Below are 27,336 nucleotides of genomic sequence, written 5' to 3' on the forward strand. Positions count from 1 at the left end.
AAAACCAGTATTTGTAATTGCGATATGCTTCCTTTGGAGGAGATATTCTTCTGCTTCTGGTCCTTTCAGCCTTTTCCTCCTTTATTCATATTTCCATTAGAAAAGTGAACTGTTCTCTCCTCGATTACTCATTTATCCCTACCCTCCCCAGCCCCTAAGTTTTTTTTTTTTTTCCTTGATTTACCATTGGCACGTCTCCTCACTTCGCTTTCTGCTGATTAGCACCCTTGGTACACTCGCAGTTGCACTAGGTCAAGCCTCACCTTACACAATGGAGTCATTAGGAGTTGCAGCTTCCTCTCGTTTTCAGTACCATTTCACAGAGGAAAGATAGAAAGAGCCCACTTATAGGTTTAGGCAGTAACTCTGAGGTAAAACAATTTCCAGGGAACAGCTTTGTTTCTCAAGTCTAAAATATTTTTTGAGGGCATTCCAGCCTTGCTGAAATATTTGTGCTTCAAAGAGAAACAAAAATTTTTTAATGAAGTTAATGATTTTTCTTATCTATTTCTTTATTTATTTTTTTAAAAGGGGGGAGGGATCATTTCAATGTGTTGAAACAAGACTAATTTTTCAGCCTGAAATAACTCATTTCATTATGTCCTTTTCTTGGGTATAGAAATGTTTAAGAAAATTCTTTAATGAAACAAAAAATTGACTTTTTTTTTCTTATTAAAGAAATATTTCTGGTTGATACAATCAGAATCATTTAGGTTGGAAAAGTCCTCTAAGATCATCTAGTGCAACCTTTAACCTATCGCTGCCAAGTTTGCCCTTAAACCATGTCACTAAGCACTACGTCTACATGGTTTTTGAAGATCTCCAGGGATGGTGACTCAACTACTTCTCTGGGCAACCTGTTCTGATACTTCAAAACTCTTTCAGTGAAGAAATTTTTCCTAATATCCAACCTAACCTCCCCTGGTGCAATTTAAGGCCATTTCTTCTCGTATTGCTTGGTGCTTCTGAAGTGCACTTGTCTCAGAACTTTTTTTTGAAGTTCCACAAAAACACAAAATAAGTTCACACAGTGTTATCCACAATATATTATTGGAAAACTCACGTGGATTTAGCATTTTTAAAAAGTGGGTAATAAAATCTCTGATTTTTCGTGCCTGCAAGGGCCCTGGTGGATGGGAGAAGCAAGATAGCAAACCAGGAGGCTGACAAGGAGGTTCACATTTGAGGTTGGATATGGAGACCAAGGAAAAAGCTGTTCAAAATCTCTGTAAATCCAAGACATCTTAATTGTCTTTTTAGGCTAAAAAGCCTAATGAAGCATGACAGGTTTGCACTGGAGGGAGTGGGACCAATCTCAGTGATCGTGGCCAGCAAGTCAGATAGGCAACAGCACTTTCAGCAAGGTCATGGCAAGGCAGGGTATGCTTCTCCATGCAAAAGATGCACCTGCTTGGCAACAAATGCACTTAGTGTAAGTACCAAAATAGAAGGAAAAGAGGTTTCAAAATCATCTCTGACACCAGCTTTTTCCTATTGCCAGAGTTGTATATGTTGCTCTGAAGTAAAATAAGTGGTTTTGATACAACACATTTACTTTGTGTATCGGTCAGACAACACACAGTGTTCTGTTTCTTGCATGATAGTTCAAAACCCTTTTCTGCATTGTTTTCTTCTTCACTGGAGGCTGTGTATATAAGTACAGAATTTTCCCATGTGTTTGCTGCAAAGCATGATCCTGGCATATGTTTGAATCAATTAACTTGGAAGAAAAAAAGAAAATTACACCACAGCCTTTAATAAAGGAAGGTGTAATTAACGACTTCAGATTAATTGAAAATGTTTGCTCTAAAAGTAGCAATTGAGCTCTGTTCTGATTAACTACTTTCTCACATACTTCGTAGCCTTGCAGAAAATGCAGTTCAGCAGAGAGCAGAGGGAAAAAAAGCCTGTCTAATATCTCTGTAGAACCTTTATAAGAGAAACCTGTCATTTTCCCATTCTAAAATATTCTGCAGTACTGTAATTACATTATACAAAAACATTCCTTGATTCTTTCCTTTAAAAAGAAAATCAGTTCCTCAAGGGCTGAAGACTCAAAGGGGTAATAGGCCAATATTACAAATTTGATTCTGGATGAATTAGTTGCTATTTTTTTTTAAGCAAATGACTTAGGAGAGCTGTCAAAGAAACATGCTTCCCGTAATTTCGTTTTCCATTTTTGTGAAAAATTTCAATCCTCTCATGCTGGACATAGAACAGTCAGAACATGAAGCATTAAAAGACAGTCTTTCAAGAAATATTTCTTTAGAAGATCTTGACTTAGTTGGGCCTTGTTACGTTACTGACCTTTGTTAAGCTAACATTCTTTCAAAGAGTAGGTGATATTTTTTAATTAGTTCAAATGATTAAAAATTGTTTATATTAACATATATTGACCTTTCTTTCCATTTGTATTGCCTTAAGTAATCTTGGGAGAATTAATTTCTAATCCCTTCCCTCCCACACACTTGCTGTTGTGGTCTCCCTGGGTCTGTCTACAATTTACAGCAAGTGTTAGCTTAAGGGATCTTGTTCATGAAGCCGTTGATCCTGTGTGGCTGTCAGAGCCTGGTCTTAGGCGCAAGTTTCAGATCTTTCTCTGGCATCTGAAGACCTGCCTGCAATGTGAGTGGGTTGGCCAAGTCTCCATCCCATTGCTCACCATAGCTTGTCTTTGACTGCAGCACTAAGGATGCCTGCACTTGCCTCTTGCTTTTGCAGTGTTGCCTTTTGGCAGATAAATCAGTCAGGGCCCTCAGCAAAAGGTCCATAACTAACCTCTGAAAGAGCAGGTGGGACTTATATGCATGAGTACATGGGGCTGGGCCAGGGAGCTGCCCTGCCTGTGCTTCCCAAGTGGTTCATTGACACCTCTTCTGAACCGAACATCTCAACTTTACTTCCCTGTGCTTGTAAGATTGCTTTTAGTATAGTACAGAAAAGCTGAAATGAGACCCATCATCAGAACAAAGCTTTTCAATTCCTGTCATGTTTTTAAAAATTGAATTTTTGGGAGAAACTGTTTTTTGATTTTCTTTTTTTGCCTATATTTGCAGCAGAAGAAATTTCTAAATATGAAGAGTCTTTCAGCCACGTCTGTTCAGAAATTTTAATCTCATTCCCATAAGGTTTTGTGTCAATAGAAGTCATCATATAGAGTAAGGGGAACCAAGGTTTATTTTGTTTGTAGCTGCTAAAAAGCTTTTGTCAAATGTGGGTTTAGATTTCAAGAATGTTTTACTGTTAATTCACTCTTCTAATCACTAGACTTTCTTCAAATACAGATTACAAAGGCAGAGTCTAAAATACTGTTGATTTTTACAGAAATCTTGTAAGATAACCTGCAGATACATTTATGCTTTGATCCAATATGCACATACTTGTGCTAGAGTTTGAAGACATACATTAAAGATAGCTGCCGTGCATAAAAATATTGCTGTGAAAATTGCCTATTGTATTTGCAATTCCTCAGGCAAACTTTGCTACATTTAGTATGGAATTTGTTTTGTTAACTAACATGTTAGGTGTTCAGATAGATCCGATGTGCAGTAATAGATCATAATTTTAACATTCATGGCTCAGTGACTTCAGGAAGTCTCTGGAACATAAATATCAGTTCAAGAAAAGCAAACAGCTTCTACTTTTTTGTCTTTTCACAGAGCTGCCATAAGGAAGCAAAGCATCATTATTGTTTCTTTCAGTTCTCAGCAAAAAAGGAAGTAAGACTTAATAAAAGCCATTGGCTGTAAGATTTCTTGAGAGAGAGAGAGGCAGAGAAAAAGGAAGAGAATGAGAACCGTGCTGTAGAAAAGCAGGTGTGATTCATGAATAAACTATAGTTTGTAACCCTATGGGATACTGATGAAACAAATAGAATTTTCACAGACATGGATAATACAAGAACACAAGACACTTTTTCACAGGTAAAGACAGAAACTGTTATGGCTTATGTGAAAGTGCTATTTGTTGTGCATAACTGAAGAGATGGCATAAGAGAAGCTGAAATGACTTTGTGTTTTATTGGTAGGGAATTTGCAGTAGATTGTTTAATGAAATTCATTAGCACATAATATGAGCGTGGACTGGTTTAATATATCAGAAATTATTTGCAGAAGTTGGTTATGAAACAATATTTTTCTGTACTGTGCTTTATTCTTAAGAAAGTTGAAATGTGCAAGGTTTTCCTGATACGGAGGGGAAAAAGAGAGAAGACCTGTCTTTCTATTGCTGCTAGAGAGGATTTATTAATACTATATATTATCTGCACTAAAAATTTCCATAAGGTAATTGGAGGGGGAAAATAGTGTTTTATATTATAGGCAAATGCAGTTTTTGATAATCATACTGGTATTTGATAAGATTGATATGTCAGAATTGAATATACATCAGCTTGCAACACTACTGCATTTGTCTGAGAGCACCTGACAGATATATAGTCTTTGTAGCATTCTGCTACTTGCAATACTTGCATGTTTGGAAGTCTGCTACCTGGAGAATTAAGCCATGGAAAATTTCCCTCTAGCTAGGAAAGCTGATAGGTTGTACTGGTGGAGAGTCCCTGGAGTAAAGAGCAATTAGAAGAAGGAAGGGGTGTGTTATGTGTAGGCTGGAGGTGTGACGGAGTGATCTAAGTTGGCCCTGGGCAGCTACCAAGAGTGGCTTGGCTAGCAACTACTACGTGCTTTGAGAAGAATATAAGACCTGAGGAGAAGTCTGCTCTGTTGGTATGATTCCACTTTTCCACTGAGAAGCACGAGATGTTCACTGAAAGATTTGCTAGGTGTGGCTCTAGGCAAACTCAGGGTGAGAGCACAAATGAGGATGAAGCCTCTTTTGGTTTGTCAACATCTTTGGTTTGTCAAAGAGGAAGAAGGGCGTGTTACATATTTTTGCATTTGGTTCCCTCCATGCAACATCAACATGCATGGCCTTTGAAGTGTTTGTTGAGGGCAGTGTAACAGGTCATCCTAAGACTGAGTCAGCTTGGCAGATATTAATTGCTTCACCTGAGGAGATGACACCTGAAATGTAATAAAATTACAGGTCCCATCTGGCACTATTCAGTGTAACGAAGTGCTGGGATCTATTTGGAGAAGCTGTTGATGACAATGCCATTGAAAAGGCACAAATTCAGAGTGGAAGTGTTTTCTTTTTCTTTATTGTCTACAGCCCATGTGTTTATTGCCTAGCACTGACGCACAGGCCTGAGGTGCAGCTTATGAATCATTGCTCTTATTTTGGCAGGTACTGCTGGGGAGGTCAGGGGCAGCACAGATGTGGAAATAATCAAATGCTTGCTACCAGAAAGGGCTTACATGAGTGAGAACCAGAAAACAGGAAGCTGTAACCAGATGGTGCTACTTTTTCCTTTCTTTCACTCCCCAAGGCCTGCAATGAAGCATGTGCATAAAGCTCAGGTTATATGTTCACCAAGTGATTTGCAAAGCTAAATTGAGCCTGAGAAAAATGTTTGAAACTTTTTGTGAACTTCTCTTAAAATTTGACTACATGTCTTTCTGATGCTTTTCATCTAAGTCTTCTGAGGACTGATGTAAGGCGGAACAGTTGTCAACCCTTTTGCTTTTCCAGCCTGCTTTACGTTAATCAACCATTTTAAAGTACTTCTATCCCCATGGCTTTCCCATACAATTTTTTGCTAGACTTTTAGTTAAAGGCCACCTCTCTTAGGTGATTCTTTTCTTTTCCCGGTCTTTTCAAAGATAGCTTAGAGCAGATTTTCACTGTGTATATATGTCAAGGGATCAATTCCGTTTAAATAAGGCCAAATGATTCCGTATCTTCTGACGTATATATTCATGAACATGTACCCAGCCTCAGGAGGAACTTCTGTAGCTTTGGAAATGGGCTATTTTCGTGAGACTATAAGTAAGAAATCCAATTTTCTCCTGACCTACTGGGGCTTCTAAAGACTTGGGGTACATATTGGGTGGTCAGTCCAGCTCAGTTATGGACCTGGAGCAATCTGCTCCTTGCAGCTAATGTCAAGTGTTGGTCAGAGCAAAGGACTTGTGAGACAGTTCAGGTTCCTTGGTCCTGCTCTTGTTTTGAACCTAGATGTTTGTAGGTTACTGAATGAGATGTGCTGTGTAAGTGCATGCTTTGTGGAGGCTGCATTTATATTTAAAACCAGAATCAATTGTAGGCAGAGTTAAACATCAACATGGAAATACTCTGTGTAGGAATCAGAGCTCACTTTTCCTTGATCCATCTAAAAAATCCTCAAAACTTGGGAATGCCTTTCTTGTGTAAGGTAAGATCAAAAGACCCAGGGAGACTGCACTGAGTTCTCTTACATTTTCTACTCAGTTGGAGGTAGCCCACTGAACAAAGAACAGGGGAAATGCCTGTGGGAGAGGGGCTGAAGTGCATCCTCAGGTATGTCTTCCTCATCATCCTTACAGCAGTAGGTACTGACATCCCTCAGTAAAATTTCTTTTTACAGAGCCTTTCGGACCTTTATCTGTCTTGTCTCATTCTCAATATGGTACAACTTCCTGAACATGGCAACACAATACATGCAGTCAAAGATCTTTTTGAAGGGATTTTTTTCCCTGAGTTTAAGAAAATACTTAAGGATGCAGCATAAATAGTTGTACAACGAGCTGATTCCGAGAAAGTTGGCCTTGGAAAATGGAGTCTGCTTTTGTAAGGGAGCCTTAAGAATGTGGTGAAGTTGTGTGTATATATAGACAAGGATTATATTCTGCTAAATCTGTTGGAGTATAAGGGGAGACTATAGGAGAGGGGGAGACAAAGAGAAATAACCTCTTTTTACCTCAACACTTTGTTATGATGATTCATTAACAAACCAGAATCCTGGGATGGGGGGGGGGGGGGGGGCGGCAGAGGTTAGGTAAGAAATCAGACATCAGCAGAGAGATACTTTTTTTTTTTTTCCCTCATGTTTCAGACCTTATTTTGAATGGAACATAATAAAGAGTTTATTCGTTAAACGTTTCAAACAATGTAGAATTCATGGAGACCCGTAATACTCACTTAAACATTCATGAAATCAGTATTGCCTTCTCTGTTTTGCACTTCATACTTGTTGCTTAGCACATGTTAACTAATGTGATCTAATAAACCTCGAGCATAATGAATCGTGTATTGTTCAGCTTTTAATAATTTTAGCAGCCAAATTCTTGCTTGATATGCTTTTACAAGACGCTAGGGCACAAGATCAGATTGTGAGCCTGTGAAGAGAAATAGTGCATACTTTTCTCCAAAATAATTAGATGTCACTGCTTAATAGTCTGGTAATCTTTGTTTTTTCGCAAGATTAATTGGACCATCATGTTAATAAGCAAATATGATAATCCTTGATAGTTCTTATCACTGTGGATTATTTTAATTACTACAACGAAAGGCATGGAACATTATTATTTTAGTAACAAGCTGAAATACTTCTATATGAACCTCCTTTATTCTATTTTAATCCATTTTGTAGCATAACATTAAAGTTGCACCTTAACACACGAAGAAAATACACAGTAAATTCATGCTTACTCAGTATTGTTTTTGAAATGAAGTGTCGTTTAATGTATTCAGGACATGTACTGCATGTTTCTGTGGTGGCAGGGAACTGAAATCAATGGGAGTTTCATTCCTGTATTCAGTGTGCCTAGCATAAAACTATAATTGAATGAATGCTTTGGAAAATATTCCCACAGTAGCTACTTCAAAGACAATCTGCACCTATTTACTTAATTCAGTTGCATCCTCTTAATTCATTTGTACTGACAACAATGTTCAGCAAGAAATAAAAATATCTTATCACATTAAAAAATTACTTAAAAAAAAAAGATTCACTTTATTTACATTTTTAATGTAATTTGTCTCTAGAGGCCACCAATGTTTTAGAGGAAAACAGTGACAGTGTAAGAGATAAACTTCATTTAATAATGGCTTAAGCATGAAGGAAAAAATGAAAATCCAGTGAACCTATATCTTGGTATTGAACATGGAACATGTTGGCCATCTATCACACAAGCTGGAAACCATTTCACACTGAAAACTTCTGCATTTTCATTGGTGTGCCTGCCTGTAGCCTTGGTAAAACCAGTTGTAAAGCTTTCCATAAATGTTTCCCCCTCCTATTCACAGTAATATTATTTCTTAGTGTATTTTTACATGAAATAAATGGGCCAGTTGACTTTTTAATCACTGCAATCTATGTGAGAAACAGAAAGGTTTCACTGTTCATTGCATGGTGCAGATGCTGTGGTTTGTCCCTCTACACACTTCACACACGTCCAGGAATCTCGTGGTGTGTCAGTGTATGGCAGGAGGCACACCAGCACTTCAAACATGCACCTTTCAGGCACAGAAAACTTCTTATCCTACCTAAATATTCTGCAGTCTCAATTTCTGTTGTGAGTGCTGCTTGTGAAGATATTTTGGTAGCTATTTGAAGAAAAACAGTAGCAATTCAACAAAAATACCATGTTAGGATTGATTAATTCAAAGTTGTACCTACTTAATGTGAAGTGAAGCAGCAAAATCACAAAATCCATGAATTTTAGCAATACATCATGCTTTTAAATAGTCAAAGGTTCTTTCTTTTATTTCTTTGTAAGCAACTGGACTGAGATATAAAAAAGGTGTGAGGGAAAAACTCCTAAAATACTATTCGAACTGCTGTGAATTTTTATTTGGAGCTGTAGATCTGTAAGACCGTGTCTTTATACTCCAAGATTGCTGCTTGGAAGCATCCACTTTTGCTTTAGTTGTTAATACTAAATAAACTGGATTGAAAGTTGGCATCTAGTGTGAGGCAGAAAGCAGAATAGCCATTGATATACTGGTCCTATTTCATCTCAATGTCTACTGAAGAACCAAAGCACTGTAGGCTTGGCTCTGCACAACTGAGGGCACCCCCTTTCCTGCCTCAGATTGCCCAGGCTGTTAGTACAGGCCTGGCTGAAACAGGATCTAGGATATGTAGGTTAGAAATTGGAAAACTCGTTGTGTTTCTCATGATCTGAAGCTTGTTGCAAAAGGTATCTCCATGGGTCTGTTTGTTTGTTTGTTTGTTTGTGTCTTTTTGTTTGTTTGGCTTCTTGTTTAAGCTCTAACCATGAGTGTTGTCCTGATCTGGTCTCCCTCCAACCCGTCCACCTCTTTTTGGGAGATGTGGAGAACGTCGCACTCTTCCAGCAGAAGCCTTTATCAGTGCTGTGTACTGGAAAGATGACAATGTGTTTTGCAGACTATGATGCCGTCTATAACCTCCCAGTGGGATGTTTTATTGCAACAGCATGAAGCTGTTAACTTGTGTTGGTTTGTAACCTACTATAACTTCTGAGTCTTTTTCTGAAGAAAATATGTTCCTCAGCCACCCTGTGTGTAGCTGGTAATTCTGCTGAACTTTCTCAAGATATTTTTTTTCCACTTGTTGAATTGTGCTTCTCTAATTTGTCAAGTTTGTTTTGAATTTGAATACCCGTTGCAACCCGCTGTGGTTCTTTCCACCTTCGTGTCTGCGAATTTAATAAGCAAAATCTCTGTCGCCAGATTGTTAGTGAAAACATTGAATAGAACAAAATGAAGTCGGTCTCCTGTGCACCACCACTCAATATACCCTTTGGTTTTTCACCTCTGGTAATTACTTTCCGAGTGTGGTTTTCTGACAGGTTCCAAGTGCTATTTGAACGAGGGTCCTGCTGAGAACGTGAGGGCCTGTTAAGTGGTGATTGAGGGAAACGCTGATGTAATTGCTTCATGTTAGACCTATAAATTGTCAGGTTTTCAGAGGGGACTTCAGGAAAAGTTTAGGTATTGAGATTCTTCAATATGGAGAAATCTTCAGAACTGGAAGAAAGAATAATCACTTTGTATTGTACACCGTGCTGTATACATTTCACTAGGATCCAATTTATGATTCAGATTCCAAAATATTTTTGAGGCTAGCTCTTTAGGATTTTTTGATGTAGTACTTAATTTTTACAATAATGTAATAAATTATATGAAAATATCTTTGGGTTCCTTCAGCTCCTGCTGAAAGTGGTAGAATTTCCAGTGTTTTCAGGGAAATCAAGCTACTGTTTGATGAATACCTTCTTTGAATAAATGTTGACAGATATTATTCAGCCAGATATAGATCTGAACAAATAATGCAAAACATTATTACAGATGGATAATTTACTTGATGAATAGCAGCACTGTTTGACAAATAATATTAGTCTATCTCTATGACTGGCTACAAAAGATGGTATTGCCACATAAAAATATCACATCAGTCATCTGTATTGGTATTTCATGTAAATTACAAGTGAAGGTTTTTCAGATACCCCCAAACATAGAAGACAGCCACTCCCCTACAAATATATGGGAGCACTCAGTACACTTTGGGCCAAGTTCAAGCCTGGTGAAACTGAATACATTAGGAGATGAAAGTTGATAAGAACTGGAACTTTTAAGGCAACCAAGATTGTGTCTGCTGTCTTGAAAATCATTTAAATGATGACATGTTCAACATGCAGGCAGACTGGAGTTCAACATAATACTGTAAAGAAGGCAAATACTCACAGTAAACTACAGTAAACTAAGCCAGTGCCTTTGATTTGGAGGAAAAGAAAAAAAAAAAAGGCATTTTCTTTAAAAGCACAGCTTGGAGAAGGAAGTTGCTACTTGAAATTTCACCCGAGGTCAATCGCCGCATTGTATCCTGGCACTTATTTTTAAGTTTCTCCACTGTATTTGCTTTCCAGAAAGCGTTGTGTACTGCAGTTGGAAGGCACTGAGTCAACAGAAAATCCCCAGAAGGCTTTACCTCTAAGTCACTTCATCCTCCTTTGTTAGGTAGAAAACAAAATCTATTATTAAAAGCTATATATTTTTTTTTAAAAAGGACTTCAAAATGAATGAAAATATTTCACTGTGCTGGATGAATAAAAGCATCAGGCATGTATTTTAAAACAGCATATTCACTGTTGTGGAGACAACCAGCATTCAGGCAGGTTAATGCCAAGAAATTCATGAGACCTCTGTAAAGAAATGCATAGTCACTACTTGGCTCTTCCCTCTTGGTTTGAGCCCCCTTGTCTCTTAGAGAACTGATCTTAGCAGTGCTAAAAGGAAGATGCTTCTGTGGAATGCAGAGGAGGAGGAAGCCCTCCTCCAGCCTTCCCTTCTGGGTCTTGCAGCAGCCAGAAGCTGGTTTGTCTCCTACTCCTTGCAGCTAACAGACTATGTTTAACACTGTTAATGTTTAATAAGGACAATGTAAGGAATGCTTAGCAAGAACAATGAAAAGCTTGACCAGATTTGAATGAAAATATTTCCTCATTTGTACAGGGAGCAGGATTTCTGCATGACTTGGCTTTATTGTCACAGGAAATGATAGAGCTTGGTGCATATTAGCTCTGATCTTCACCTGAGTAAACCTGAAATAATGTTTTACTGAATCATTCCAGTATTGTAATAATTGAGATCATGTGTATAGCTGACTGACAGCCAGATTTCTTGCTCTTCGTTTCCACGGGTGTATGTGCACACATTCCAGGCATCTTTTTGCTTTAGATTACTGTCATATTATTATGATGCAGGTAGGATGGTCAACGGAATAAGAATAAGCTGAGAAAAATCACATAGCTAAAATGCCTCTGTAGGTAACAGAGAAAAAGAAACAGGTCTTACATGTGCTGAATTGCAACCTAGAGGGCCTAAGGGATCTCCACTGATTCTACAGGAGTCCGTAATGCTGTGGTGGGTTGGAGGATGTGAGCCAGTGGGCGTTACAGAACGAGAGTTGGAAGGAACAGGCACAGGAAGACATTAGCCTGTCTTATGCCTCAGTTGTTTCCCACACTCTGCACGCCTTCTGCTGCTGTCTTCAATCAGCTGTAAATGACCCTCCTGATGTGGCTGTAAGCCCTCTTTCTTGGTTGATGCTCAGAAGATTTGGGGACCTTTTCTGATATTTACCACTGCATTTGGACTACATGTATAACCTTCCATACCTCTTAGGGCCTGTTGTGAGACTGTACTGGATGGATAGAGAGTGGCAGGAAGTCCTGTAAAGGGTCAAGAAAAGTACTGCGTTAGCAGCTGCCCAAGAATAAGCCAGAAATCTCTCATCTTGCCACTAAACACATTTTATACCGCATCTTGGCCAAAAATACAAACACCTCATCCTGTAGAGTAATGTATGTATAGAGAATTCCTGAAGCCCCACACTCTTCCTTCAACTGTGAGCTCTGATTTTTCTTTAAGATCAGCTAAGTGGTTGCACTGAATTTTGGGTGGATGATGAAAATTTAATCTGTATTTAACAAACTTCTTGAACCTGGCAGGTAAATGAATGCATTATTAATGGAATCTCATGTATTTTCTTAATGTGCATATTTTATAATAGAAAAAAAGGTATTTTCTAAGTCTTGTTATTCAACCTGGTATAGAAACGTTCTGTTTCGCTGCACCAGTCACATTCTATTAGGCAATACAACACGATCTGACTTAGTGGCATTTCGGTGGATAATTTGACAAAACTTGTTTCTTTTTAAGAAAAAAAATGTAACCAAAATAAACACAAAAATGAGCATTACAAAAATTGTGATGTGCTGAGAGAAAAGCCCCACAGATACAAAATGATAAAGGTCAGGATCTGTTGCGCAAGTCTTGTTTGCAAGTAAAAATACCGTGCTAATATGTCAAAAACCGAAGCCAGATAGACAGACAGACTTCTGACAAATAATTTTGACAGATCTCATAAGCTGAAAAGTGCTTTTTTTTGCCTCTCTTTTGAAATGTGTCGTGTCCACCCTCCCCCCACCCCCTCGGCTTACAGATGTGCAGAGAGAAAGAGAGCTAACAGAGACATTAAAACTACAAGGTGCTGTTAAAAATAACCTGTACCAAGCACCAGCTTTTGAGCACTCTCTGGGGAATGCATTAACTGTCAGCAGTCTAACTTACTAACTAACCTTCCTGAATTTGCAATATAGAAAACGATTTGCTCCTCTTTTGCAAACATTTGTCTTCATACATTATTGAGAAAATTAAGAGATGTTTCCAGTTGTTTTCATGTCTTAGGAAGAATTTCATTCTGGTCTAAAGATGACTTTGGTGAAAGTAAGCAAAACAAAGAGCTGAATATTTTGTAGATAAAAAAAATGCATTAACTTCTGTGAATCATATATGAATACAAATTTTGTACAAAAGAAAAGAAAAAAGAGCTTTTGAAAATCTTCAGCAATGCAAATCCGAAACACAATGAATTACAAGAAAAGGTCTTGGTTTTGGTGGACATGTTGTGCTGAGGTTCCCTGGTGCAGGATAGAATATTTGCCTGGAATGACAGACCTTAAAATAGCCAGTGCTTGGCACACTGCAGAGTATGGAGTTGCACAAGAACAGAGATGGTGGACGAGTAACCGATATCCTGGGGGAAAAAAAAAGAGACTTCAAAGCCTCATATTTTGGAAGCTGAAACTCCATTTTTTGGCCATTCATAGGAAGCACCCCTGCAGATGTGCACAATATGTTGTGTTGTCAAACACCACCGTGAAATTCAAATGAGACTTGAGCTCCTACATTAAATTACGTGTGTGCTGAAGCGACGGAGATAAATCCTTCTCTTGTTTATGTGAATCAGACTGTGTCTTTGTCATAAGGCTATAATGTTGTCTTTAAGTTATTTTCATCCTGGTGCAAAATCTTTGAACCCTTCACCATAGAAAAGGGCCTAACAGTTCCAAAAAATACTACCCAACTTCCTATCAAGAATTGCAATCCTGCAATAGGATCTTGCACTTTAAAGCTGGCAGAATTTAGCCCTAAGGAAACTATATTATTCAATTCAGATATATCCGTATTCTTGTTTGCCTACACAGAGCCTGTTCAGTAGGGAATTATCTTGTTAAGATCTAATCGTATACAGTGTGTGTGTGTGGTGTAAATATATTGCCATTTAAAATTCAAATACAGAATGTGGAGGTCATTGTAGAAACGTTATGTGCCTCAGCAAGTATGAATGAATTATCAGACTGCTTTTATTCTTTCCTTACCATTCACATTGCTATTTGCAGCTGGGAGCTATGCTATAAGTTACCTTTATATTAGCACTGAAAATTCCAAGACTTTAAAAACAAAATATTTCTTCTTCTTTTACTCCTAGTTTTATTTGTGGGCTGCAAAAATGTACAGCATGTCTCTTGATCAAAAATGGGTTCTTTCGTTGGAAATCTGGAAAGCTAAAGTGTGCTCAGTGTGGCGTGACTGGGAAGAAGATACAACCTGTGGATTTATGAGTTGCTGACCTCTGGGGTGTAGCTGGTTGTTTTACATTGCCCATCAGGCTCGTGCTAAGTGCCTGCAGCGCTTGGATGGGTGGGCAGCATCTTGTTCGGCTGCAAGGCTGCTTTCCTGGGGCTCTGAGCAGAGAAGCTGCTGTGGGTGTGGAGAGCTGTGGGCATAGGCGAAGGAAGCGGCTGCTTGGGAGAGGAAGGTGCTGGGGGTGGCAAAGCAGCTGCAGCCCTGCTGCCTGCTCTGCCTGCCTCTGGTGTCTGGGCAGCTGCTTGGGGGCTGCTGATGGGGGCAGTGATAACCATTTTGTGTAGTAAAGCTGGCGGGGGGGAGCCCCCACCTCTGCCCACCCGTCCCCTCCTGGGCAGCAGCTGGGCAGCAGCTGGGCAGCAGCCCTCGCTCGCCAGCGATCCCTCGCTTTAGCTCTTTGCCTTCTTTTTCCTGTTGCAGGAGCAGCAAAACCAGTTGAGGTCTCAGTGCTTCGTCCTTGGGGTAGCCAAATTCAGATTTGCTTGTGATACTGAGATACCTTCCTCTGAATGTGTTGGTCTCCTGCACAGCCGGGGCAGTGCTCCTGGGGAGGGCTCTTATGGGAGAGCCCCACGTGGAAGAGTTTAAAAAGGATGATTTGCAAGAAAGATTTTACCACAGAAACTTATCTCCTGGTGGGGAGGTCATTCTCCAGGGAGGTAGGAAACATCCTACATTGTAGCTAATTGAATAATTGAATATTGTAGCTAATCCACTGGATAAAAGAACCACAAGTGTCTGGGCTGAACCCGAGGGTATCTGCTGGAACAAGCAATAGATGCAAAGATTTGGTGAAAGTAAGCAGACCGAGGAGTTGAATATTTTGTAGAGAAAAAAAATGCACTCCTTCGGGAGTGTGCGACTTCCCGCCTGTTAGCAAGCTCCTGGCCCAAGGCTGGAGCTCTGGTACGTGCTCGTTCCAAATTCCTGGTTCTGCTACTGTTCAAGAATGGCTATTTTACTGGGGAAATCTTCGGCCTGTCTCAGAGGGCCGTTGTTTATTCCTCCTACGAAGGGCTGTGAAAGAGCTTCCACAGTGTAAGTGGCTGCAGTTCTGGGCACCTGGTTGCTCCACTTTCCTTTTCTCTTGCTTTATTCTGGTTTGTTATTGCAATCCCCACCCAGTTCATTTTAGAGTAACACAAATTAATGTGTGTAAGCTTATTGACAGTGCAACCTCTTTTTTTTTTTTTTTTTTTTTTTTTTTTCTGAGCAAAAGAAAGGGGAAGTGTAATGCCTGCTTGTTAACGTATTTAGATAAGTTCAAGTGAAGGCTGTACCTGATGGGACAGACATCAATTTCTCTCCCCTTCACCCTGAAAATTTAGAATGGTCTGATTTTACTTTCATGTTGTTTGTATGCAGTACTTTGCACTACGGGTAAGACACAGGCAAGCATGCAAAATTGATGTTTTCACTTCTTGCCAGATTTTCTAACTAAAAAGATTTCCTCCTGGCAGTTCTGTCTCCAGATATTACCACCCCATCTTCTAAAATTGTAAAAGCCCCTGTATATTTGATATCTTGTGGACTCTCACCAGGTTTCAAAGGGAGATTATATTTGCTGGGCAGGTTGTCGATAGAACATAAAATATGAGTGAAATTGTAATTTTATGGCAGAAACTGTAGCTGCAACTGTCACAAGTAGTCAGTATCCTCAATAGCCAGATGAAAAAACAGTCTCTAAAAACACTTGATTGACTTTTTTTCCAGTTAAGCCAGGAAAAAATCCTCAAAATTATGAACATGGTGAAAAATAAAGAAGTGAGCATTGAAGGAGCTTTGCATTTGGCACAGAAAGAGGTGTATGCTGAAAAGGTAAGGTCACTGTTTGATCTATTTTGCAAGACATCCAAATCTACAAGCATGTTCTGGAAAGCCTGTCTGAGTGTTAGGAGCATATCTGTGCTGCTTTGAAAGCTGCAGCCCCAATTTGTGCAAACATATACATTCCCAGTTTATTCCAGCTCAAACCGAATGTGCCTGGTACTAAAGGCTAAAATCTGCTGCTACGGTTGTCCTGTTCAATGGATATCTCATGTAAGTGCTGTGGCTACATTCATGTCATTACCTGGATTAAGTATTTTAAATTTAGATTGGATGTGTCCATACAAACCTCCTTCTTCCCTGAATAGGTTACTTGTCTACATTAATACATCAGCCTTATATTCCTCTGCTTATTCCCAGTCCAGTATCTCCTTCATTGCTTTCTCTCTCTATCATCCAGCAGAGAATTCCTTGGAGAACTTTTCACTAGCTAGTTCCCTTTCTGTTTGGGGTTTTTGAACCACCCTCCCTATGGGAGAATCTCCAGGAAAGAGTGAAATCTTATGATGTGCTAATGACACAATCTGAAAATTTCTTGCACAGCAGGAACTAATAGTGATTTTGAGACAAACCTGGTGCTTTTGGAATATGAAAAAATATCTTTCTGAACTGCTTATTAACTTCTTGGCTGGAAAGAAGTAGAAGAAGCAGCAAAAATAAGTACTAATAAAAGTGGCATAAATTTTGCAGAAACGCTGCAGACAACAAAAATATTAAACTCAGCAGTGTAAGACTATGTGGACATATATTCTCAGAGTAAGAAAAGAATGGGTTCCTTTTCTACTTTTGCCACATTAAAGATTTTGTGATATCTAATTATTAGAAATAAATGAAATTTAATATATCTGGATCATGACCTTCCCTTTACTGCATTTTCCCAAAGATGTAAAATTAATCATTGTCCATGCAAACGATATAGCTGATGTAAGAGATCAGATAGCAAATTGTAAACCCTCACTTAATATCAAGGAACAAAGATTTGCCATTTTCATGCACCATATTCAAGGGCTTGTAAATATTTTTCTTTAAAGTCACCAACAGCCCTTGTTTGCTAGTTAGTGCCTTTAATAAGTGGCTTATACTCATGTATTTTGAAATGTACTTGGTAAAATTGCATGCGCTCTGTTCTTTTCTTCCTCTCCTTCCTGTTTTCTGCTCTCTATTTTGTTTTCCAAATAAATCTGTGATCCCTCCATTTGTTCAGCGGGAGTTGCAGATATTTTGTGAAAATCAGACCAGGAGGGTGCTTCCACATATCTCCGTGTGGAGTGTTTCTACAAAGCCCCCAGCACGGTTTGATCACTGTTTACTGAGGGTGATTTCACCTGAGCACATGATTGTATTTGAGTGTATGAAAAAAAAAAAAGAGCAAAACAAAACTACAACAACAACAAAACACCACCACACACAGTGTGGACAAATTGCTGATTTCTGTTCTATTTTTTAGGATTCACCAGATTTGCTAACTGGCTCACAATATAACTTTAGTATCTACAAATACAAGCACTATCGGTGGCAGAAACGAATTCTGCAGGTAATTAAAAAAAATCTTACTTTTGAAGAATATTAGATGCTTAAAATATTAGACGCTTAGGTTGCTCAATAAATATTACAAGATGGCTTTATACGTTCTGTGGTTCTGGGTGCAAGACATCGAAGAAATATTCTACCTTTTACACCAAAACTTTTCTGGGGATAATATCTGAAACTCCTTTTACTGAGACTCAGACAGGGCTGTAGAGTGATCTTGATCTAAGAGGTTATTTCACCTCTAAGAAAAACCCGAATTTGTCACAAAGGTAATTGATTATAATAGGTTCTGCCTTGGAGATGTTGTTATTTGTTACTTTACAAATGTAATTGCATACAAGTGATGTAGAAGTATTTAATTTCTCTATCCACTTCAACTGCAACCCCTAAAACCTACTCACACACTTGGGAAGAAATGTACCTGGGGATATTCTCAGGCCCCACTGAAAGTAAGAGGAATTCAGGAATTCCCAATGACAATACACATTTTCACAAATCTTTCTGAAAATTTTTCATTTCCAAGTAATGTGTTTAAGATTTAATAAGTTGTTTTCTAACATTTATTTATTTTTCAAATGCTAAATTTGATTGCCCAACAGGTCCACAAACCCTCCATCACAATAACAAACTGTGCCGCATCTCCTAAAGAGATGTCATCAATCTTATTTTTCATTGCCTGGGCCAGGGCCTCAGCAGGTGTAAATTGAAAGAGGTTCATTGACTTCAGTGCAGTCATTCCAGTTAACATAATTCCAGTTGAGAATACAAAGCATTGTGAAAAGGTTTTAATTTAAAAATAACACTTTATTTAGTGTAGATACTTGTTCATCACAGATTGTACATGTACTTCACACATTGCACCTTTCTCTTCTGGCAGAGCTATGTGACATGACTAGAAACAGGGGGATCTTCTGGTCAATATTTAAAGATTCTGATTGCAGTTTTAAGGAAACTTAGTTTTGATCCAAGAACTGTGTCCCCCCAGTGTATAAAGAGAGAAATGCAGTTTTCAGGGCTGACAAATTGGGCTCTGTGGGGAACATTACATTGCTATGTCTGGCTATTTGCTAAAATGCAAACGTAGATTTTAAGGCAAATACCTTATTGACTTACTCTGCTCATAAGGTTATCATTTTTTTTGTTGTTTGTTTGTTTTGTTTTACTCAATTTTGATGACTATCTTTCCACGGTTCTGCCAAGCAGACTTTCTTTTTCATTGCTTCACTGAGATTGTACGAAGCATGATAAGACATTCTTACAGGGAAAGTTTCAGTTTGCAGACTATGCATTTCATCTCCGGTTACTCTGTCTGGTGAATTCTTTTTCCGACATTATAAGCCCTTAAGGTTTTAGTGACTTACCACACCATAATGGGACAACAATTGCATGATATTAGAGTAACTGTTTGTCAATATTCCATGAAGGCAGTGGTCTCCTGTTGTTTTTGGGAACCTGGATTTCACTGATTTTTTTTTTTCTCCTGAAGTTTGGATAAAATTTGATAAGGAGCGTGTCCAACCTGTACATACTAAAGGGTAGGTTTTGTTTACTACATCTCAAATGAAGAAAGCATAACAGCCTTATTTCCCTCAACATCCACAAATGTTTGGAATTAAAAGATCATTTGTTTAGACATAAAGCTGATGGAAAAATGGAGAAAGCTACAATAGAAGTGGAACATACCATTTTGGAAATTTGGAGCAATTGCAGTCTTCTAGTAATCAGTAGCTATCAGAAGTCACAGATAATAATGAAAATGTTTCTGCTTTGGAGATTTCCTGCTATAAACAGAAATGAGGCAAAGGCCATGGTATTAAAATCCAGTTAACATAGTCTGCACTATATGAATGAAAGGTGTCAGGAATCATTTATGATCAGAGGTAAATATCTAACCCAGGCAAGATCTGAGTTTGTTTTCTCTGTGGGCCACACTCACTGATGCGGGACAGTCAGAAAATATTCACATCTCATTGTATCAGCAAAGCTGTTTCTGCTCAGCAGGGATGGACATGCAGAACCGATACTGGAATCTGTCTGTGCCAGTTTTTAATACTGTAAATAAGATTATCATTCCACTGCACAATCTTATTTCGGAACAACCACTTTTTAATTGTTGCAGCTGGGAGGCAGTAAAAAAATAACTATTTGCTATTAATATCACTCCATGTATATACATACAGGCAAAAAAATTGTGTTAGATCAGATCTAAAAGCATAATAATGATTGTGTCAGAAAGTAATCTACCAGTAGATTACAAATATCCTCTTTCCTTACACGGAAGGTGCTGTTGCAAAAATAAGCACCTTCACTCCATTTTAGATTGAACTAGTTGGTAATTGAATCTCCACTGAGATGGTCATGCCATTAGTTTGTGCTACCACTACTGCTGAATGGGAAGTTTTTGCACTGTGTTTCATAACACAAGGAGAATTTCAAAAGAATTAATATTTCAGAATGATAAAGTGATGCGTATTCATCTAAAGAAATAGATAGTCATTGTAACTGTGTTCCCCCTGTTTGTTTTGTAACTAAAACAAATACAGTACAGCATCTTGATGATGGAATGCCATTTTTTATTCTAATCATTGGCAAAATAGATATGTATTCTAAACTGGTCCTTTATCCAAATGTCCTTGGATGGTGATATTGGAGACACTCTCTTTCCCTTCCAATGAAGAGAAGTGACGGAATCAAGTAATGAGAGCTTTCTGTTCCAGATTGATTTCAACACAAAGACAATTTTTAACATTGAAAAAGGAATTATCAAGAAACAGTTCCCTTTCTCACAAGTCAAAGCCTGTGAAGATACTGAAAGAAGACGCTTCAGCATTGTGTTTCATGGGCGACAAGATTATGAGCTGGAAGCAGTGTCTCTTGATGATAAAAGGAAGGTAAGTTTTTATACTGCCACAGATAGATTGCTATAAATAACAGCTAATATTATGGTATGGACCCAGCAGGTCCCAGTCATAAATGGGAATTGTTATGCTGTGCATTGTGTAATCAAAGCAGTAGGCATGTCTTTATTCCGTGTATGCTGATACATAGAGCAAAAGGAATGTGAGTTCAGGATAAAGTTTGGCCACTAAGACTGAAGATGTACAGCTAGCTCAGGATGTAGCATGAAGATACATGCATTATTTTTTCAACAAGAACTTGAATGCAGTTGGTCTGACATTGTATTAAAACAAGCAAACAAAACTGATGCCACGCACATTTGGATTTTAATTGAAGTTTCCTAAGAGATTGTTTTCTTTATACAAGGCATGCATTTATAAAAATACATACTCTTAAGAATAAATGAGGCCATCCTGATGCTGGGGATGGGGTGGGGAGAGGGGGAAGAGCTAGTGGTTCCTCTTTCACCATCAAAATACACTGTAATTATAAAGTTATCAGAGGAAGACAGCCTAGGTATTTGTGCAATTAATTTTTGCAAGATTTTGTATGAACTGTTTCAGCTCCTTTTGAGTTCTAGGCTGAATCAAATATTCTAAGGAATTTTTCTAATTAGGCTCTACACTGAAATTTGACAAACTCAGATTGTGAAATTAGCCTTTCACCTGAATGCAGATACTGACCGTGTTTGGGGGTGGGTCAAGTATTGGAATTCATGCCTTCCCACTGCTGAAGTACTTAAGTCGGATGCACTATTCAGGCTGAGATATAGACTCTTAAAAAACATGGGATAGTTTAGTAAGAGTTTAGACTTTAGTAACCTGTTAGTAAGAAAATCTTTTGCAGAGGGGTATATTCTCCTTATACAGACAGGTTTAGGATTGTGGACATAACAAATTGCAGTTAAGTAGTTTAGCATCATAGAAAGACCCTATTTATTCTACAAAAAATATTTTACCTATTTGGCCAGTTCTTATAGTGTAAACAATGTTTTTGTAGTTGAAAAATCCACCTGTTAGTGTCTGATTCAACGGAATTAATATGGAAAATATACTCTCTCTCTGACAATTTTTATATAGATAATATACCTTCTCAGCAGAGTTATACAGAGTAACTCATACAAAAGACCAGAAGATGCCTGCTCTGGAAGATCTGCAGAATGTGATGTGATACATGAAGGATTGCTGGATTTGCAGCAGAACAGTTTTATATCCACTGAATGGGTGAAGTACGAACTATATCTTTGTGGACCTGTGGGTTGTAGATTATGTTAAATTGTCTGGCAAATACATTAAGATTTTATTTTGTTGATAATAAGTTAATTGTTTAATTTATTTTTAAAGTTAAAACTTAGATGCCCAATCTGCATGAGCTGAAAAGATTGAAATTAACTGTTAGTGTAATAGTGGTGCCCAAAACGGTGAAGTCCTAGTGTGCTTTACTAACACAAATATATAACAACGATGGTTGTCAGTGATTTTAATGATGGCACTTTATACTTACCTATTTACTTTTTATTCAATTTGCAGTCATAGAAAAAGGAAAGAAAGACTGGGAAAGCAGATAAGGAGTGTAGGAGTCTTGCTAGAGAACGCTGACTCGCATTGGCTGAATGGCTGCCCATCCTACAGAGAGCCCACTCTTCTCTTGAGCCAACTTCTAAAATACCTTCCCTGCCCCCCCCCCCCCATGGTCAGGTATTGCTTATGCTATCAAACGAGAGAAAAAGAGGGGAAAAAAATCCATCTAGCAAAAACTAATGAAAAAAATTAACATTGTAATTATCTGTATGGGGTAATTATCTCAAAAGACTTCACAGTTCACATAAAATGATTTTAATTGTTTTTAAAAGGCTACTGTTGTATGTCTTGTAAACACTATCCTCAAGTGTGTCACAGGATTTGTTACCTTGCAACATTTAACAAGTTTGTTAACAAACAAAAATTGATTTTTATTTATCTTGTGAAGCAAAGCCCTTGTTGCTTCCCACTTGATATTAATCCTCTCTTTTTTGGCAAAGTAAATAATGGTGGAAACATCTGGAGATCCGATTAAACTATAAGTCCCTGCTTTAAAGAAAGGAGAGATCAATATAACTGCCAGCTCCATTAAGCAATTCTTATCACTTTGACTGTTTATGTGGGAATAGATGCAATTTATATTTTATGTTTAATTCTTCTGGTGCTGCAAAACTTATTTAAATTCTTCATATAACACCTTAATCAACTAGCCACACCTTGAAGAGAGAGTGGAGGGAAAGAAAGGTCTGATAGAACTGTCAGAATGATAAAGAAATGCATTAACCCTCAGGAAAAACGAGAATTCAAATGCTTAAATAAAAATAAAAAACACATACAGTAAAACCCCACACTTGTTGAATGTGGGGCCTTTGTTATAAGCAGCAGAGCAGAATCCTAGAGGAGAGAATGCAGCAGGAGATTTCACTGTAATAGAAACTTTATGGTGAGGCAATTTGTGCCAGGAATAATTTATCATTTGAATCAGTAATAGCCACACTTTGGCACAGTGACTTCTGATGGAAGCCCTTGAGTGGAGAACACTTGATCTCTTCTCCCACGTGATTCGTGGGAATGAAGGGGACCAGGATCAGTCCTCATGGAGGGAGAGCATGCGCAGAGGCATTTCCAAGTAGGAGAGTTACTGGGCTATAAGGCTGTGCACTAACTTATATCCTGGTGGCTTGTTTATAGCTTGGTGGCAGTAAAACCTGGAAGACCCAGAAACTGAAGCGTCAACATATTATGCTCTGATCAGTCACATAATAAATTCTGTTAAAAGCTACCAGTCCTAAGGAACCACCATCACAAGCCAATGAGAAGCATAAAAAGAGTGGGAGAGACAGACTGTGGCTAACAAATTAACAGGATGTGTGTGATTTTTAGTCAATAGTCAGATCTTGTTCTTAATTCCGTCTAATTTGATCACAGACACAGTCAGGAAACTCATCTTTTATGTCACTGTTTACTATGTGTCAGATGAGAGTAAGAAGCCTTTATCTCAAAGATTTTGTGCTTTAGTGTTGATACTTTTTGACTGTTCCATGGAAGATGATATTAAAATGTGGTGACTCATTGACAGCAGAAAATTCTTTAACAAAGACAAGGACTGTGTAAATAAGTAGTCTATGAAGAATGAACAGAATTTCTATTCCTTGCCCTTCAGGTACTTGGTACAACTACGTGAAGGAGAATTGACTTTGTATTGCATAGGTCTGGGAAGAGAGAGCAGGAATGCACACCCTGTAACGAATACAATTAATTTGTCAGGTGGTGATGTGAGTGTCAGCAAAGAGAACGAATGCGGTACCTTTTCAGTCCAGACCAAAGAACACAATTATTTGTAAGTATAATTGGTAATTAATAATTTGTTAAAGCAGAACAATTGAAAATAAGGTCAAGCAGTAGAGAATCTCAGTGTCCCAGAAGAAAATACAGCAAGGGGGGAATGAGGCCATCAAATTTATGTAGATAATCCCTCCCATAGCTATGCAGTGATTTGATGAGTGTTTTAAGATATCAAAAGTACCACATTGTGGAATTGAGAAGGTGCATTGAAATGCTTCACACAAAGACTTGTGTAGTCCTTATGTCAGGAGTTAATGAAGAGATATACCAATCGGCTTGATTGCACACATATGTGAAGAGGTTCTGACCAGCTTGTGCACCAAGTGCATAAGACTTAGCACATTGTTCACCTTCCCCCAAGGTGGAGAAGAGGAATTACGAGGTAACTGCACCACAAAGTCAATATATGGCAAAGCTTCAGCTCTCTAACCTTAGACACGTAAGCAATTAACTCTGTCTGAAAAGGTCAGAGTCAGCAGCGCTAGGCTCCTTTGACAAGTAAAGCTGCTGAACATCATTCTGCTTAAATAAGAAATATCTATGGTTGTATTAGTCAGCATGTTATTTACACTTCCTTACATTCATATATGACATTCTTAAATTTCAGGTTTCGAATACCCTTTACTGTCCAAAATAACAGGACAGAGGATGTCAGCAAGCTCCAGAATGAATGGGTGTCTCTCATAGAAAGGTACTGTCAGCTGTGCAAGGGTGCCTCTCTCTCTCAGGAGGGATCTGAAGGAGACACCTCCTCTGAAGCTGATTACGAGAATGTTACTGTAGCTCTGAATGAACAGAAAGAGGAGGCCCTCTATTTGGGTTTGAGTTCTGCAACAACTGATCTGAACAAGCCTTCAAACTCCTGGACAAAGCCTGCAGAGGGGGAAGCAGCCCTAGCATCACCATCTCCTCTTCCCATAAGTAAGGCAGAAGTGCCACCAGCCCCACCTGTGTTCCCACAGCCCAGCAGCCTTTCTCCCTTGACAAAGAGAACCAAAGCCTTTCACTGGGATGTTGTTCCTTGTGATAAGGTGAGGATGAAACTAATAGTAGCTGTTAAAGAGAGGGAAAAGAAAAAGGAAAAAAGTAGTTTGCATTATCTGTATAATAATCATAAAAGTACAGTTGTGCCACAAAACAACCGGGATGTACTTCTGTATGTTTGGGTAGAACAAAGTAGCACTGTTATTTTGTCTTTTTCTCTTTCCTGTCACTCTTATGTTTTTAGATTCAAAAATCCATCTGGGAATCATGTGACCCACGCAAGAAAAAAATAGACATTTCCAGACTCTGTGATCAGTTCCAGATCCAGGACTTGGCAGTATTTCCAGGCAGTGAACCTCCAGTCAAACAGCACATCCTGTTAGATCAAAAAGTTGCACATAACTTCAGTAAGTTTATTAATAAGAACTGTGTACTCCTATCTGAAGAACTGGGGTGAGAACTGTATGAATTTTCTATTTGTAATTTCTACCATTTGGTGCGTAAAAGAGACAAGCTTGGGTCTAAAGTCTCAATTGCTGTAAATGTGGTCTTTAATGATGTAGAATAGAAGCACCAAACTGCTCTTCCTGTACAAGATATCTGGATGTGCCCTCAAGCTGTGATGCTGTTATCTTAGGAAAGACATGTAAAATCATACATGACACCTGTGAAATCAATGTTAAGACTTCAAAGGCTTTCCAAATTCTGTGGGCTGGCCAGGTGACACAAGTCACCAGAAAGCAGGTTGGTAGTTGGCACTTTGGATGCTGTGTTCAGTCTCTCTCCAACACTGAGTTAAAAAATATTCATGTAGGTTGAAATGGGTTGGTAAGAAGCCTTTGAGATGGCTACAAGCCAGGTTGTAGGAACTCTCTTGACCTTTCTCAAGCTGACTCAGAAAACTTAGACTGTGAATGACTGTCCTGAATAATCATGAACTGGATCCTTCCCTCCCATAACCTGGGTATGATTATGTCAAAGGTCTAACCTAGAACAGCCTTTCACGGCTAATGAAGCAGTTCAACATGTAGTTCTAGTTTTACTAATAAATGATGTAAAGGTCTTTCAAGTACTCTAATGAGAAGTAATGGATATTAAAGGAGCAAGAATAATTGTTCTTCAAAGACTACACTGGTTTCTGTTGCAGAGATGGCTTTCCAAAAATTTCTATAACCTAGCACTGTTTTCAGAAATGTTACATGTGTAAAGAATTCAGGGCAGTTAATTTTGAAGTTTTAATGATTTCATCTTTATGAATATTGATAAGAAGGAATATACTTTGGAGATTGTGTAAAGTTTTAATTGAGAACTGTAAATAGAAATAACTTGTTGGAATTATTACATCCATTGATTAATAATTTGAAGGATTAAAAGGAAGTGAGTGATACAAAAGTCTGGCTGTAGATAAAAAGAATCCTGTAATAGCACTTTTATCTGCTAAATTATTGCAGTTTCTTTTAGGAAAATTCTTTCTTTTGGTTGGCAAATAGCACCATTCTTCCTTTTGATCCTATTCCTCTTACAACTTTTTTTTTCATTGAGACATTCTAAGACTGTTTCTTAATCTTATCCTTAAAGTCCCATCATGTACTTATTATAATGGACAGTACTTAGATCAAAAGTTAATTTGATCCTCAGAATTCTGATTAATCTTCCTGCAAGTGTTACAAACCACAGTCCTTAAATTAATGAATAAAAAGATGAAGCTCCAAAATGCCAGTAGGTTAAAATTTCTTGAGAATCTGAGTGGATGTCCAAACACGAGAGAATATTGAGAGTTCTGAGAGAAGATCTATACTGTAAATTCAAGTCTGATGTATGAGAAAATGCAGATAAAAGCTAAGTTATCTAGTGTCTTCTTGTCAGATAAACTTCTGCCACACAAGAACAAAGTGTCAGAAAGTGAGAAACAAGAAAAACACCTTCAGTTTACCAAAGAAAGAATCCGGGGAGGTGTATGTTAATCCAAGAATGTGTGATCTCATTGGTGAAAAACTGACTTAGGATAGAAAACAACTGTTCCTGTGACTTGGCTGATGTCTGTTTCTTTGTATAAGAACCAGCTTCCCATATGTAAAATCCTTATTTTGCCTAGGAAAATATTTTGAAACTTAGATGATGTGGTAATTTTGAGAAAAAAATCAAGAAACGGGTAGACAGTGAGCAGGAAGTACATAAGTTAATATTAATTTTGAAGAAAAAATTGTTGATCACTTTTTGGAATGAAAGAAAATTTAGAAAAGATGCAGGGACTCACCTCTTCACCTCTTTTTTTTTTTTTTTTTAAAGGTGTGTGTTATAAAAGAATAGGGCTTTTCTTTGTTTTAAAGATAAACCACCATATTCAGATAAATCACTGCTCATCCACTTTGTGCAGGTTTTCATGGGTATTCTGGAAAATGAGTTCAACAGCTGTAACATTTACAGACACAGTGAA

General features: G+C 38.2%; 1 protein-coding gene across 6 annotated transcripts in view; it reads left to right on the forward strand.

Moving 5' to 3' along the window:
- Positions 1–3,738: 3,738 nt before the first annotated feature.
- The window catches only part of LOC310882612 (formin-I-like), a 40,958-nt gene continuing 17,360 nt past the window's right edge, over positions 3,739–27,336 (forward strand). For 2 of the 6 annotated variants that reach the window (XM_083801586.1, XM_083801587.1), the window contains exons 1-8: positions 3,739–3,923; positions 16,009–16,113; positions 17,570–17,656; positions 20,370–20,543; positions 21,630–21,778; positions 23,734–23,910; positions 24,523–24,946; positions 25,144–25,306. In XM_083801586.1, coding sequence (XP_083657712.1) covers positions 3,888–3,923; positions 16,009–16,113; positions 17,570–17,656; positions 20,370–20,543; positions 21,630–21,778; positions 23,734–23,910; positions 24,523–24,946; positions 25,144–25,306 — 1,315 coding nt within the window. In that variant the 5' untranslated portion in view covers positions 3,739–3,887. The other 4 variants (XM_083801588.1, XM_083801585.1, XM_083801584.1 and 1 more) reach the window with 4 other exon arrangements.

This window comes from Anser anser (assembly GCF_964211835.1).
Source record: "Anser anser genome assembly, chromosome: 16".
Taxonomy (NCBI): Eukaryota; Metazoa; Chordata; class Aves; order Anseriformes; family Anatidae; genus Anser; species Anser anser.